The sequence below is a fragment of the Cydia fagiglandana genome, chromosome 20 (genome assembly GCF_963556715.1).
Source record: "Cydia fagiglandana chromosome 20, ilCydFagi1.1, whole genome shotgun sequence".
NCBI lineage: Eukaryota > Metazoa > Arthropoda > Insecta > Lepidoptera > Tortricidae > Cydia > Cydia fagiglandana.
Window position 1 is genome coordinate 6631024 of NC_085951.1, and position 16829 is coordinate 6647852.

Genomic DNA, 16829 nt, shown 5'->3' on the forward strand with positions numbered 1-16829 from the left:
TATTTAACAAAGCAGGTAGGCAAGTTTTTGGCCAAATGTCTACATTAAACAAAATAATTATATTCCTACCTGCATAAAATATTATAAAAACATTTAACAATATGCCTTATTCAAAATATAGGTAATAGCTCAGTGGCGGATTTGCCCTAAGAGCCAGTAGGCCCGAGCCTAGGGAGGCAAGATGGTTAGGGGCGGAAAAGTGTGACAAAAAACTCGCTGATAATAACAAGAAATAACTCAAAATGTAGTCAATATGATAGGCGCTGAGAAAGGGGCGGCTACAGGGCCTGGGGCCTAGGGCGGCAAACCCGTTACTGTAAGAACTACATAGATATAACATCAACAACTAAATATCGTGCAGTTAACAGTTTGCCTTTATACGGTATTTATCCGACATGCGTTTTCCAAATTTACATAAATCGAACACTTGTTGTGTCGCCGCTGCCGGGCGCAACATTAGTAAAACAAATTGTATTCACAATCGATAAGACATCGTGGAGGCTTCACTACCTACATATCTTACTATACCTACATGAAGACGTAGCTACATGTACTTACCCTACGCTATACTTATCAAGTTATATGTACCTACAGGTTTTTGTAATCACTTTATACGATCAGTATTTCCGTCGATATAAAACGCCGACAATTAAAAAGCATGAAGCAAACATTTTAACTTTTTTAATTAATTTTACGCGCGTGTAATGGGTTAGATTTTAATCAAATTACTTTTTAACAGGCCGTTAAACGACATAGTTTAAACTATCGTTAACGAATCAAGGTATAAACCCAATTACATACAATTAAGGTTCCAACAGGCGTTTGTTATCGCTCAATGCCATAAAAACACGACTCGAACATCACATGGCCGATTTTCACCCACGCACCCTCTTATCATGACAATGTCAACGCGAAGTTAACTTTTATACAAATACTTTAATTATAAAACATTTTGAAATAACTATACAATAACTCTATTTTATGTTCTAGGCAGGAAAAATCGTATTTAATTAAGCAGTAGGTTTATATTACATAAAAAAAAAGAAAACGCATTGAGATCTTACCTTTATTTTGGTTCGCCATTTTCATTTTCAGCCCATGAGCAGTATTGCATATTTTTCCCCAGATATTCACATTTCTCTCTATGTTTACGTTTTCTAAACACTGTCGGGAGCCACTGATGCTTCCGTGACGTGTTTTTCAGGCCGCGGGTGGTTACAAATGGCTTGTTTTGTAGAAAAATCGATGCCGCGTTGCGCGCAGCCGGCGGTTCCACGCAAGTGATAAGGGCTTGACTGCCTAACCGTAGTATCATCCTTGTAGGTACCTCCCCTTTATACATATACATATACAGGCTAGCCAGCTATGGCTTTCAGCTGATACCTACGCGTTAAGCGAGTAGTCGTATAACGTGTAAAACTGACAAGTTTCAGCAAAGTCATACTTACCTACTCGCTTTTATTGCAATTAATGTACCGGAATACTCGTTTGTATAAACTGGGGTTTCGTAATTGGGGTTTTAAATAGGGTAAGGGTAAGTTAATGCCATAGAACCTTCTGTAGTTATATAGGTAGATATGTATATGTACGCCTGCTAGTTTTTACCAAGCAAAGTCGTCATTAGGGAGGACTTGCATGTACCTACATGAACCAAAGAATTGCAAAGTACGGAGTAGTAGGTACCTACTGCCTTCTCGCTCAGAAAAGTGATGAATACAATTTAATGATTATAGGGTTCGACTAAGCTAAAGTAGGAAGCGATTTTGTCCCAGACGGTGTAAGTGTTCTGTAGTCCTCATAATTTCATACAAAAGTTTGACGTTTAAAATAATACTTGCACCGTCTGGGCTATCAAAATCGCTGCCAAGTTAGCTTGGTCTGACTCTATTTAACCTTGGCAAAATGATAAATAGGTGAATAATCTCTTCGACGAGCTTTAACTTAATTATACTACACCTACCTAAAGCAACCCATAGGTACCTACTTAAAAAGGTGGAAAAACCAGCATTTGATGGAGCACTTTGAATGTTTGTGAACTAAATTACTCGGCTTAATCAACACACTCTACATGCACAAAGAGAATGAATAATATAATATGTTTTACATGCTCTTCATCAGCATCATTTCAAACATAACTGAACATATCTGACATTGACAAGGCGAATGACACTATGGTAATGGGCTCTACAGATATCACCAGTACATTGCCGATTGGTCCGATCTTAACAGATGACAGATCGCAATGATAAATTGGTGTTGCGTTTCGATATTCCTGCAACCTTACGACTACCATCCAATTAAATTTATTTACCTACACTTAATGTTCTAAGAAGTGTACAAATGAGAATAATACCAAACTTGCTTGTTGATTTAAATATTGACTATCACAGCGCACACTACGTAGACCACGCTCACTATACATACTATGCACTCCACATAAAGCGTCTAGTTCTTTATTTTTGGGACGATGACATTATTGACACATGACAGGCCATAACTGACAGCCGTGACAGCAGCTATGAAGTTTCATGTATCATTAAATTTAAGAACGAAATAAAAATAAACAAAAAAAATCACTAAGTTTATCACTCTTATCGTAACTTATCGTGTCTAATTAACATGAAAAAATATAATATATGAAAATAAATACTCACTGCAATAGTTAACAAGACAGTTGAGGGTTGACGTGGTTTAATAAAATCGTTACAATATTTCCTTGTTTTTATAAGCAATATGAAGGATACTAAAATGAGTTCCCATCTATCGGGGGGCAGATTAAACGTAGCTTTAGTCCAAGAGACCATGAGAAAGGATTTATTAAACCTTCTTCAGATGTGTGAGGGTCCAAAAGTAAGTGATAATCAAGTCAGCAAATATATTTTAGATTTTATATTGATTTTGTAAAGTATTGGCCTCTTTCAGATAACTATTTGGGATGAGTGGCTAGCGGGTCCTGTAGGTCTCGTAGCGCAGTATTCCTTGCTCAAAGAACATGAAGTTGCTGATATGTTTTTGTTGAAGCCAGGAAGCCTGCCCACTATTTCTGTGAAACACATAGTTTTCATCGCTAGAGCTAAGCTAGCATTGATGGACTTGGTTGCTGATTATATTAATTCGCTCAGGTAAGTTTACTATCAAGAAATATTATCCCTAATCACATTTAACACTTTCGCAACCGGGTAAAAAAACGGCGCACTACCCCAGAAACCGGTCGTCAATATCTGCGTACAAAACAACCCGCTGGGCGGGTTGTCCGGCATCTGAGCAAACATTACGAGTGCCTACCAGGCGGGTTCTCGGTAGTCAAAGTGTTAAGACTCCACCACAGCATCATAGTACTACATATTTTAAATCTTTTTATGATATAAATCTACAAAAAAAAAATATTGTTACTTTTAGTTTCTAAACCATTTGTTACAATCTATAAAAATAAACACAACAAAGCTTTTTCATTAATAAATTAAAAGTAAACTAAAATTTTGATCTGAAAGCACAAAAACTGTCTATTTCTTATAATAAATTTTAATAATTTAACAAAAAATTTTAACCAATCTGTTCAAATCGTGAACAAATGTGTTATTTCATTTTGTTGATTACTTCAGAAGACAAATCTTTGTGTCTAAACTTAATGTCTCAACAAATACAGATCTAAGCAAACCTACCCAGTAGAGTTCCACCTGTTCTTCGTACCACGGAGAAGTGAGCTCTGTGAGAAGCACCTTGCGAACCGCGGAGTCCTGGCCAACCTCACCATACAGGAGTTCAAGTGTGACATCTTCCCGTTCGACAGTGATGTCATGTCTTTGGAGCTGCAGAATGATTTCAGGTGAATTTTCTCTGTCTTGTTGTGTGTTGTAATTGTGTAATACTGCTTATAGCATTCACTGCCAGGGGGCATGGCGTAGGAACAAACTTGTATTACGGTGAACGCAGATGTGCGTTGGGGGCAGTGAATGTGTTAATCAACTATAAGGAATTATCTTACACATTAACAGTCAGCTTTCTAACTTGACGGCTTCCTTTTCACAGGCTAGATTGCATTGTCTTTGGCTAGGGCTGACATCTCTAAATTCGCTGAACCCAGACAAAGACTAAAAAAACCTGGGCGTTTGGCGTAATTCGTATTTTTTCCCCAATCGTGTATTTATATGGTTTTATACTTTGTACACAATAATGCTGGTAAATAATTAATTTGAATAAGGTGTTTCCTCACAATAATAGTGTCCTTTTTGAAGAAATAATAGTGGTCTGCAAACTAGGACACATCCGGGGAAACCCTGATGGATAGCAGCCTTATTACCTTTCTATGTAATATCTTTTGCTTTGTAACTTCCATAGAGAAAGTTGTAGTAACTGAGGTTTTCCAGTGTCTGTAGTAATTAAGTTTTTCTTGTAGGGAGAATTATTTGGAAGGCGATCCAACTTGCGCGTACCAATCTGCGCTCGCATTACGCACAATACAACATCTGTACGGCATCATACCGCGCGTGTTTGGAAAAGGGGTCGCTGCTAAACAAGTACTTACATATATTTCTCGAATACATGCTTAACCCTTTACCACTTGCACCATCTCAATAACCCGGGGCTAAGCAGTCAAACCATTAACCCAGTCTCAAATTGTACTGGTAATCATGGTAACTCCAGGTTTAACCGGTTAACCCCAGGTTAGTGGAATGGTGCAAGTGAGCCTTATAAGGCATTAGGGCGTCAGGAATTGTGCAAAATTTAACCCTACCACTTGGAAATAAAGTTAGAAATCAGGTGGGAAATATGTTCCCTTTGCCTTATAAAGGCTTAACACATTCAGGGCCAAGAACCCGACTGTCGGGTACACTGTTCATGGCGACTACGCGCTCCATACGGCAAAGACGTGGGCGCTACGAGCGTAACCTGTAGCATTTACTGGCAATGAATGTGTTAAAAGAAAATAAATTAGATTCATCCCAAATAATAAATTATCATTTTAAAAGCCTATACTCTTGCTGCTATACTTTTATTATTTTTTGTTGCTGTTACCAGTCTGAAATAATCCATTCACCTGTTACCGTTCCATCCATTCATCAGTTTAGGGAGTAAGCCAGAAAAAAAAAGAAAAAAAAGCAAAGATTAATTTATTAAGTAGACTATTATGACAGCTGTAATAATTTTTTTATTCTATTTTACGAAAGAAATTTTTCCTTTTTAAGAAAGGACCCTGCAATTTAACTGATTTTTTTTTCTCCAGGTATGGGACCTGCTATGTCGGCTGAACAAGGAAGAGCAGGGCGCTTCAAAGGGAGCCTCTACATCTTGTATAGACCAGCTGCTGTTGCTCGACCGCGCTGTGGACTTCACCAGCGTCATGACCACGCAGCTTACATACGAGGGACTTATAGGTATAGTTTGTAGATTTCTAATAGGCCCCGACGGTTAATCCTTTGTCTATTGTTAAGTAAAACCGCTCGTGCTACCACCTGCAAAAAAGGGTCGTATAATTATTCTAATTGGCATCTGAGCGCGGGCTAGCCCAACGCTCAAAAAACCACACATTTTAGACTGGTTCTGTAGCGTTCGACTCGCTGGCACCATTATACGCTCTAGAATTCTAACAATAACTTTGACCTAATTATTAGGCAAACGTACGCACAGCCACCATGCATAAGCGCTCGACGAGCTTTTTCACGCAGAATTTTTAAGGAAACAGTTTGTTTAGTGTGAACCTAATTTACTAATCTCTTGTCACAGCAGTGGCGGATTTCCCATAAGGCACAGTAGCCGGGCCTAGGGCGGCGAGATATTAGGGGCGGCAAATTGTGACAAAAAATTCGCTGATGATAACCAAAAATAACTCAAAATTAGGCCAAGCAACGAATTCTCAAAAAAAATTACATATAGAGGGAAATGCTTGAAACACAATTTTTGACTTCGTACTATCTAGGAGGTGAACATATCAAAAGTCCCCGGCCGTAGCCCTTGAGCCGGGGGAAGAGAGGAGTTTGAAGGTCACATTTTTCAGTTTTTCGCTTATATCTTGGAAACTATGCGTTCTAAGCCGACCACTGACTAACAGTCCGCCGGACGATATCGGCCTGTCAGTTAGAACAAATATTTGACAGCTCCGAACAACTGACCGGCCGATATCGTCCGGCGGACTGTTAGTCAGTGGTCGGCTTTACGACATGATCATTATACAAAATGGAAGTTGTTTTGCTACAAGCTACAATTTTTACGATATCTTGAGGGCCCTCCACACTTGTGCGCGAATCGCGGCGCGAAGCCGCGAACGCGAGTGTGGCGTCGATTTCGCAGATTGTTGACGCTTTCGCGCCTTGTTCCCCGTTTATAGAGTTCCGTACTTCAAAAAGAAAAAAAAACGGAATCCTTATGTATAGGATCACTCGTGCGTCTGGCTGTCCGTCTGTCACAGGCTATTTTCTCCGAAACTACTGGACCAATTAAGTTGAAATTTGGCAAACATATGTAAATTTGTGACCCAAAGATGGACGTGTAACGTAAATAAACGAATTTTAAATATGGAGGCCATTTTTGGGGGGTAAATGAGAAAATTTAAAAATAAACTTTTTCGAACTATATCGTGTTACATATCAAATCAAAGAGCTCATTGTAAGAATCTCAAATATATTTTTTTAATAATTTTAGGATAAATAGTTTAGCAGTTATTCAAGAAAGGCAAAAAATAATTTTTTCTTATGTTTCTTTTTTAGATTTGTTTGATGAATGTTTTTGTAGGTACATAAAAAGTCAATTTTATTGGTCAAACTGTCACTTAAAATGAATAAGTATTTGCTTATTTTTTTCGTAAAACCTATGTTCCTATGATCATGCCACAAGGACGTATAGTTTCTGCGATATAATAAGCGAAAAACCGAAAAATGTGACCTTCAAACCAAACCCCCCTACCCCCGCTCAAGGGGACTTTTGACTATGTTCACCTCCTAACGAGTCCAAAAAAGTTACTAAGTAAAAAATGTGTCCCAAGCATTTCCCTCTATAATATATATTTTCGTTGCGTGATATAAATGTAGCCAATATGATGGGTGCTGATGCTGAGAAAGGGACGGCTACAAGGCTTGGGGCCTAGGGCGGCAAAGTCTGCAAATCCGCCACTGTGACCCAGACAAGACATCCTCCAGACTGAGAATAGTAGCGCTACCCCCTCTGCCACAAATATACGGTAGTTTTACTCCAACTCCATTTTCGAGTCAAAGTGTCTTTTTGTGACGCCCGTGTCTTTGAACGGACCAATCACGTCACGGGACTCGCTCACCTCGTCCCCCGCACCCCAATATTTTTGGCAGCATCGGTTTCATGAAATAATTGCTCTAAGCTCCTAGAGGATTCCTAGTCTATGTCTCTGGTCAAAATTAGGCATGAATCAAACAAAACAAAACATGGTCTAATAAAACATGGTCTTCTCTTCCCAGAGTGACACAAACCTACGTCACAATAACATGGCCGCTATATATTGCGTTATCGCATATTATCATTAGCGCTGTCGCATGATGACGTAGGCTTGTGTCAGTCACGTGACCACGAAAATACGCCCAATCTTAAGCCCCCTCCAGACTATGCGCGTGAATCACGGGCGAAGCCGCGAACGCGAGTGTGGAGTCGATTTTCGCAGACAGCGAAATGGAGGGGGCTTTAAATCAACATTCCTCTTATAGATGAGCTATTTGGCATCAAAGGCTCAACGGCGACATTCCCCGCGCACAAGTTCATGAGTACCGAAGAGGCGAGCACCACCGAAATTAAGGCGGGGGAGAAAAAACGGATCATTCTCAATTCGGGAGAGGAACTGTTTGCTGAGCTACGGGACTGTAACTTTATTGCGGTCAGTGAATTGTAAACCTTACTAGGAGCATTCCACGGGGGCTGTCCCGTACAAACGCATTTTATTTCCTGTGTTGCAACTTTTTTTGCGGTATTTAAAGCAGGCGATTATTTTTCTGTGCATATTTTTGACCATTTGTCATAGAAAAGGAAACTCTTATACCTGCAAATCTTCAGAAAATTCGCGTTTGTACGGGAAAAACGGCAGACAATTTCATGGAATGCTCCACTAGCGTATAAATATGGTACCTCATTCACAACACACCCACCTCTTGTTTGTTGTGTAGGCGCCAAGTTTCAGAGCGACCATTTTTCGTTTGTCAGACATATATGTCGCCCTGACTTAGATGATGTCCATAAGTAAGTGTGAGGTATCCGTGTTATTTATGATACAAATATCTGCTTGGCTACTTTTCGATTTCAGTCCAAGAAAGCACTTTGGTCTTTGCAGACCTTGGCCATTGAATTGCGCCCGATATCTGTCCTTCTGGGACCTCATTTCCGTTATTTAACTATGATCGATGCCTTAAGTTACTTACTTAATGGCGCAGCGACCCAAAATGAGTCTTGGCCTCCGACACGAGTACACGCCAGTTGACCCTGGCCATCTCGACCCTGTGCCATCTCCCGCCAGTTATGCCTTAAGTTACATTTGCCTTAAGCATTTATTTTTAAACACTGAGTTCCGCCGTTAAAACTTTGCGAACGAACCAGATTTCGCTTTGGTTTTGAGAGATGTTAATTTATTTCTAAGGGTTTATTGATGATTAATAATTATACAATACATGAAATGCGCACAGGTCGGCGCAGCGATATCGAAGAAAGCGCGCATAATAAAAAACGAGCTGGACGAACGGCACCGCCACCACGAGAAGTCAGTCCAGGAGATTAAGCATTTCGTCAACCGCCTGCCGCAGATGCTGGCTACCAAGCAGTCGGTGTTCACTCACACGGCCATCGCGGAGTGTATCAAGGAGGTGAGGCAATTAACTCATGCCATTACAGTCGCCATCAGATATATCAGAGCTGCCGAGGTGCTCAAAAATATCTGAACACGCACTCTAACGCCTTGACAATGGCGTGTTCAGATATTTGTGAGCACCTTGGCCGCTCTATCTATATATCTGATAACGACTGTACAAAAAAATAAAATTAGCCAAGGAATATGAAAGCGGAACGCCGTTCTTATACATTTGTTCCAACTTCTTCCTCGCGTTATCCCGACATTTTGCCACGGCTCATGGGAGCCAGGGGTCCGCTTGACAACTAATCCCATGATTTGACGTAGGCACTAGTTTTTACGAAAGCGACTGCCATCTGACCTTCCAACCCAGAGGGGAAATTAGGCCTAATTGGAATTAGTCCGGTTTCCTCACGATGTTTTCCTTCACCGAAAAGCGACTGGTAAATTCATCAAATGATATTTCGTACATAAGTTCCGAAAAACTCATTGGTACGAGCGGAGTTTGAACCTGCGACCTCCGGATTTAAAGTCGCACGCTCTTACCGCTAGGCCACCAGCGCTTCACATGTCTTCTCATACATATGTTCCATATGATTACCTATCAAACGTTTACGTATGTTTCCGCGGTTTCCGCACGCCGTTCCGGTGTGCGAGCGAGACACCGCTACGCCACAAAATAGATAAGTACAGAAGTCAATCACATGTATGTACTTTACTTTTCATACCTACGCTCGGCGGTTGCTCTAGGGTTGCGATTGTTGCGAACTATGACTTATGCACAAAAAACTATTGTGGTAGTGGCACTCGTATCTATAATATCGTATCTCGTATTTAGTTGTTTGATTTATTGTTGAGGATGAAACGGGAAGAATGGAAATATAAATTAATAAAAACATTAATAACTCAAATAGGTATTTTAATTTTAATGTCATTGTTATATTACAAATTTGCCACAGAAAATATCTTGCGATGATTCCGAGATTGGCGAAATACACGATTATTATATTTTTAAGTGTAATAAATTCGCATTCTCATGTACAATGTAATAAATTCGCATACGCATTCTCTCTGAAACCACTGGTAGCTTAAAAAACGACAATTCACCGTTTAATGTTGAATTTAAACAACCGTCCACTGTACAGTTATAATAACTTTTTGTTTTGTTTCTCCATTATGCACAAAAAAGTTCACAGACGCGTGTCTCAAGCGGATGGCACTCGCGCTCGCACTGGTCCCAACTGGTCCGAGATATCGTGTCCGTGAGCAGTGTCTATGTGTGCGTTGCTCGAGCGCGCTTTGTATGTAGGTTGATTTCTGTACCTATCTGTTTTGTGGCTACGCCTACGTGTGCCTTAGCGATGTCGCACTGCGGTAACCGCATTCTGTGTGAAAACCGGCTCAAAGTATACCCAAATTTTCAAATTTTTTTTTTTTACAGACCACAGACTCATTCGAATTTCAAGACACGATACGGTGTGAGGAAGATTTCCTGAACTGTATTGAGAACGAGAAAGCGTGTCCCTACATAGAAGACCTCATCGCTCAGAAAGCACCTCTCACTAAGGTAAACACTTACCCCCATATTCATAAACGTTTACTAAAGTTGACAAGCCGATAATAATCGTTTGTCCCTTTCCAACGTATTGGTGTGATGGTAAGGGACAAACGATTATTATCAACTTTAGGCTTGTCAACTTAAGTAGACGTTTATGAATAAGGGGGTTAATATGTATCTCTTTCACTCAAGGATGTGGTGTGTACAGTCACTTGCAATAATATGTTAGTCTTCGAAGGCCGCAAAAATATGTGACACGCGCTTATGGCTCTACAAATAAGATCGTGTCAGATATTTTTACGGCCTTCGTTGTGTAAAATATTATTGAAGGTGAGACCAATCCTATCAAACAATTGGTCACACCACAAAAATAATAGTTTATTTGAGATTATCACGAGCCTTTTCATTTGATACATAAGTATGTAACACGATATAGATTGAAAACTTTTTTTTAGTCCTCTATATTACCCCTCAAATATAGACCGAATGATTCTTTATTTATGGTACATGTCCGCCTATTCTGTCTCAGACATACATAGGGTAATTCGCCAGTAACTGGCCACCTGTTAGTAACAGGCCACTCTAAACTAGACATGTGTAAGTAATGCTCGTAATATCACAAATGAGATATCTCTCGAACACGTAATATGGCATTACGTATCTCTCCGCGAAATCAACCAGTACTTCAAACATCACGCATCACGCGAGCCGCACCGAGCGCGCGAGCGCCAACGACCGGCCGAAGCGCGCGAAATGGATTCAATTCCAAATACATTGACTCGCCGATATGAACGGTCAGTTCAAGTCTACGCACGGAGCGCGTAATGTGTAATGTCACTTGTGATAGTGTCATGTTTGTTCGCCATGCCATGCCATCATTGCTTTGTTATCTCGCTCTGCGATGCTTTCGGCTATCTTCGGAACCATTCGGATAGGTCCGCTCGGCCGATCGGCGCGGTTTAAGTTGTCACTCACTAATATTTTTACGAATATGATTTTCTGCAATAGATTTAGAACTCTAATGCGTCCGCGTAGAGCTTAAAATGTTTTCTTATAATACAAGAAGGACGCGGTCAAATGGAGTAATTTATTTGCGATTTTGAATTTGACGAAAAGAAAACCGTTTATTATTGTTGTGAAATGTTTGATAGTTTGCTTGACTTTCGCGGTTCGCGGCAAACTAAGTACGAGTTAATACTTGTTTATCATTTAATTTAATTGTTAATTAGTGCATATCGAGACTGACTCTAGAAATTCGAGTTGTTTATAAAGACTGAGTGAACTAAATTGCAAATATATTTAAATTAAATTGTGAAAGGTGTAAATAATCGTTTCGTTATGGCAATATTCTGATAATGTATTAGTGCTGGTGAGTAATCGCTTTTTTGGTGACTTTAACTTGATTGACCTATTAAAAAAATGGCTATAAACGAACCACTTTACGGAGACAGAACCAAAGCGAGCAAAATGTACGCATTGTTATAGAATACTCGCCATATCGGGAAGCTCCATAGGCAATTATCTACCTCCGAAAGTTACATACATATTACATAATTACATTATTTTATAATTTATAAGAACTAACAAAAAATCTTTCACATAAAGGTGACAAAACGCAACGCGTAATAAATAGATCTATCGCCGATACGGATCCGAGACGCCTAAAATCACTAGAGTGCTGTAGATGCGCTGTGTAATGTAAAGCCCCCTCCACACTCGTGCGCGAATCGCGGCGCGAAGCCGCGAACGCGAGTGTGGCGTCGATTTTCGCAGACAGCGAAATCGACTCCACACTCGCGTTCGCGGCTTCGCCCGCGATTCACGCACATAGTCTGGAGGGGGCTTAAGAGATAGCTGTAATATGGCCATCTTGCGCGCGCCCGAGCGCTGTTTCACGGTCGGGTCATATTTCGAGTGATGAGTGATGTGATATCTCAGTGTACCATTACGTGTTCGGAAAAGTGATGTGATATAGCATCACTTTTCGAAGCACTGTTTCGCGCATGTCTACTCTAAACTAAAAACGAATTCTATGCACCTATAAGATAAGATAATAAGAGAATTCACTTTAGTATAAGGTGGCTAGTTATTGAAGGCTGGCCAGTTATTGAAACATTTTATACTGAAATTAATTCTGTTTATAGGTGAATAGAATTCATTTTTAGTTTAGGGTGGCCAGTTACTGGCGAATTACCCTACATACATGTATTATGTATGTCTATGTGTACCAAATTTCAACATTACCGAAACCGATCCAATAGTTTTGGAACGAAGTGGCTGTTTAGCAAATTAAAAAAAAATGGTTTTAAGCCTTTATACTTGTTCCATTCAGGTCCTTCGCCTGATCTCCCTCCAATGCGTGACCGGCTCCGGCCTCAAGCCAAAAGTACTGGAATATTATAAAAGAGAGCTAGTCCAAGTGTATGGTCTGATGGCGTGGCTCACTCTCTGCAACCTGGAGAAGTGTGGCCTATTGAAGGCACAGTCGGGCGCGAGGCAGTACGCAGTGTTGAGGAAGGTATGCACCCAAAAGTATTGGAATACTATAAAAGAGAGCTAGTCCAAGTATTATCAAATAATGTAGGTTAAAGTTAGGTCGTTAAGTGACAGACCCAGGCGGTTTCGTATTTGGTTGGTTAACCCATAAATGTTATAACTACCCGAAAAAGTACAAATTGTTTGTTTACTCTTATACCTAAAGATACAGAGTATAATTTTACACTAACTAGTTAATTAACTAAAATTAATTGATATTTTAGACGCTACACCTGACCATGGACGAGTCAGAGCTGGACAGCAAGGACAAGAGCTACCTGTCAAGCAAATATACACCTTTAACCGTACGACTTAGCGAGCATATTACCAAAAACAAGGGATGGACTGGTAAGTCATTTCATTATTTTTTTTACTTTCTGTTTTATCAGTGTTAGAACTGAGGATCCTATTTGGACTGCAGGCCTTGCTTAAAGTAAGGTAGACCGCGACCGCGAATCGGATCAAGATGAGAAATCCGTTAAGTTGATATTTGAAATGTTACATTGTTATGGGTGCACTAAATTTGCACGGTAGCCGTCTCTCATGACAGCCTGCTACTCCAGTCATAAGCAATATTTTAAATATAGACATTTTAGTCTGATCCGATTAACCCTGTGATCCGATTCTCCTCTGTCTACCCTAATGACATTTGACTAAACCTGAATACTTCGGGTAATTCCGAAAATGGACATAAATGTGATGATTTAAGTGTATATTTGGAATTAGCCGGAATGTCGAAATATTCTGAATAACTGAAGTGTAGGTAACAGTTTCGGTCGGACCTTAGTCGTGTTTTGACCATGGCGTTACGATTTTAGTTTTCATCAATTATACAGGGTGACTAAAAAATAACTGCATTCCCGTTGCCAGAGAGATTTTTCGATTATACTGAGCAACTTTTACATGGAACCAACCCCGAAATGGCGAGAAAAATATTTGCCCTCCCATAGGAAATGGACCAGCCAAAATATATGAAAGAGCCAAATTTTTGTTTCGCGATTTTGGAGTTTATCCCATAGTAAAAGTTGCTCAGTATAATTCAAAACCTCCCTGACAGCGGGAATGCAGTTATTTTTTAGCCACCCTGTATATAGTTAGCTAATTGTATAATATTTTTCATCTCTCCTGTTCGAAAAGTTTACCTTTCCTAAGCTGATAACCGGGTGGAAAATTGCATTTCCCACCCTAGGGTGGAAAGTATTTTTTTATTTTTTATTTTTACTTCAAGCAACGGTTAATAGCAATATATGCCATATTATAAGCTCTCATATCAGCTTCCGCATGACTGAAATTGGCGCCGTTTACATTTTCAAGTGATTCGAGTGACTTATAGTTATGTGGTTTACCTATATATCTGTTAATAAATTGTTCTAAAGAATTATACTTACCAATAATAAACCTACATTTCTCGTGTTTGACTTTCCTCATAGTCGAAATGAAAAGTAGAGTGTTTAACTCGGGTAAAAGTAACCATCTCACCCTCGAACTATTGGCGCTCTCTCTTCGTTCGAGCGCCAAAATATCTCGGGTGAAATGGTTCACTTTCCACCCTTGGTTAACAATCTACTAAAGTTCAAATGTAGTTAACAGAGTAATGCCTAGGTTTAATAAAGAGCAAGAGTCATTTTGTTAGTCTCTAACATTAACTTCGTACAATATTATCAACAAACGAACAGAAATATACACGAGCGATAACAAGCAGCTATAGTTACGGATGGATGACGTGTACCAGTAGATAACGGTTACATTCTACTAATTCACGGGCCAATTTAGGCCGACCAACAAGAATAATTAATGACCTAATTTAAAGCTTGTTCAAAATTGAGTATTACGGCTCCTATTATTATGTAAATTATACGAGCCAAAGGACCGCGGGGAAAAGGAGGACGCTGAAAACAAAAAAATGCCTGTTTTTAGGATTAAAACCAAAGGGTAAAAAGGGGACCCTATTACTAAGACTCCGCAGTCCGTCCGTCTGTCTGTCTGTCACCAGGCTGTATCTCATGAACCCTGATAGCTAGTTGAAATTTTCACAGATGATGTATTTCACTGTTGATAACGGCAACAACAAATATAGGTACTAAAAACAAAATAAATATTTAAATGGGGCCCCATACAATATACGTGATTTTTTTGCTGTTGCGTACCTACCTAATGCTACGGAACCCTTCGTGCGCGAGTTCGACTCGTACCTTGGCTAGTTATTTAGAATGAGAACCTTCTTTTGTTCTGTGTATTTACTGAAACAGTGATTTCAATGTTTGTTTACTTAAGATGAGTAAAGTTTTTGGTTTTGAATCGTTGATCTAGTAGTTGCATAGTTAGTTGCGTTACTAAAAATATGTGGCGTTCCACGGCAAAAGGTACCTTATGGCGGCTGGCGCTTAAGTCGCATAGGGCCGCAATAATATTGGAGCGGCGTTAATAATAGCGTAATCGCCAGCCGCCATAAGGTACCTTTACCCGTGAGACGTCACATATATACCTAAGGAAAATTAAATTATTTTCGTAGACATATCTACCAAATTACGAATGAAAGCAGTGGTGGCCGAGTGGATATGACGTCTGACTTTCAATCCGGAGGTCGCGGGCTCAAATCCTGGCTCGTACCAATGAGTTTTTCGGAACTTATGTACGAATTATCATTTGATATTTACCACTAGCTTTTCGGTGAAGGAAAACATCGTGAGGAAACCTGCATACATCTGCGAAGAAATTCATAGGTGTATGTGAAGTCCCCAATCCGCATTGGGCTAGCGTGGGGACTATAGCCCAAGCCCTCTCGCACATGAGAGTAGGCCTGTGCTTAGCAGTGGGACGTAAATAGGCTGAAATGATGATGATGATGATGCTCTACTAAATGCCTAGACTCCGACCATGCTACGTTTTAATAATAATAATAATAAAATACTTTATTGCACACTACAAAACAAAAGATACAGAAAAAACATTGGAACGTTTTATGCGAAGTGTTCAAGTATGGCGCCCTGTAAGTATGTATTGTCACTGCCAAGTTTATGCAAACTTAACGTGATCGGAGGCTATAGACAGGAACCGAGAATTTACTAATAAAATTACATCATGTTCAGGAATCCAGGACATGCTAGGGCTCCTCCCAGGCGCCACAATAGACGAGCTCCAAACCCTACAACCACGCAGTGCGCGCCGCAACTCCACCTCAAGCGAAACTTCCTCCTCCCTGGAGAGTCCCCGAGTGGTCCTGGTATTCTTCATTGGGGGATGCACGTATCATGAGATATCGGCGCTTAGAACTATTAGCCAGATGGAGGATTCCAATGTAGAGTTTGTGGTGTTGACTACGAAGCTGATCAATGGTACTTCTTTTATAGAGTCGCTTATGGAGGTGGAGTAACTAGACAATGGCGTAATGCTTGTTGTAAGGTGTTTCCGGGTAATTTCGAAAATAAAATAATATGATATGGAATTAAGTGATTTTGGGGAATCTCCCACGCAACATTCTGAATTACCCAAATACACCTTAATTATTATGTCTATTATTTAAATATTAAAATAAATATAAGGCAATGCCATAAGTCACCATTTATTACGGCTACTGGCAAATTATTGTGTACCTATGGCATACTAATCAATAATTATAGCGAGTGTATCAGTAGTTTCACTCAGGGGTCGAAAACCGGTATTTTCTTCATAGAAAAATACCGGTATTATTAAGTTCTTTTTCGTTCTTTGGTTTATTATTTCGTTTTTAATTAGACAATCCTATAACACAAAGTCGTTACATAAATACATGATTCAGTCTTACGTAAAGAGCATAAAATAATTCAAATTATTGGTAAATTTCGGGGTTTTTTTTAAATACCGGTTCCGAGCCTGCTAAAATGTGAATTTTAAAGAATGGCATGTATGTATTACTATTTTACATTAAGATTATGTTAAGTATACCAAAGTTGTTTGTAAATT

At 39.7% G+C, this 16829-nt stretch overlaps 2 protein-coding genes across 2 annotated transcripts in view; one reads left to right on the top strand and one right to left on the bottom strand.

Moving 5' to 3' along the window:
• LOC134674922 (small G protein signaling modulator 2-like) overlaps positions 1–1355 on the bottom strand; it is a 136017-nt gene extending 134662 nt beyond the window's left edge. The window contains exon 1 of the mRNA XM_063533083.1: positions 1065–1355. Coding sequence (XP_063389153.1) covers positions 1065–1089 — 25 coding nt within the window. The 5' untranslated portion in view covers positions 1090–1355. The remainder of the gene's footprint in view (positions 1–1064) is intronic.
• A 1192-nt stretch (positions 1356–2547) lies between these two features.
• Positions 2548–16778, top strand: LOC134674758 (vacuolar protein sorting-associated protein 33A). The gene is made up of 11 exons (XM_063532888.1): positions 2548–2850; positions 2923–3122; positions 3647–3826; positions 4397–4517; positions 5225–5375; positions 7668–7834; positions 8634–8810; positions 10236–10361; positions 12685–12870; positions 13112–13235; positions 15977–16778. The coding sequence occupies exons 1-11, from the start codon at positions 2734–2736 to the stop codon at positions 16258–16260; spliced, it is 1833 nt and encodes a 610-aa protein (XP_063388958.1). The 5' UTR covers positions 2548–2733; the 3' UTR covers positions 16261–16778.
• Positions 16779–16829: the final 51 nt, after the last annotated feature.

What these genes read in the sequence shown, in the direction of transcription:
- LOC134674758 (XM_063532888.1), top strand. Translation starts at nt 2,734, where the DNA reads ATGAAGGATACTAAAATGAGTTCCCATCTATCGGGGGGCAGATTAAAC. An exon ending in AGAAAGCACCTCTCACTAAG is followed by an intron (nt 10,362 to 12,684) that starts GTAAACACTTAC and finishes TGTTCCATTCAG; the next exon opens with GTCCTTCGCCTGATCTCCCT. An exon ending in AGTACGCAGTGTTGAGGAAG is followed by an intron (nt 12,871 to 13,111) that starts GTATGCACCCAA and finishes TTGATATTTTAG; the next exon opens with ACGCTACACCTGACCATGGA.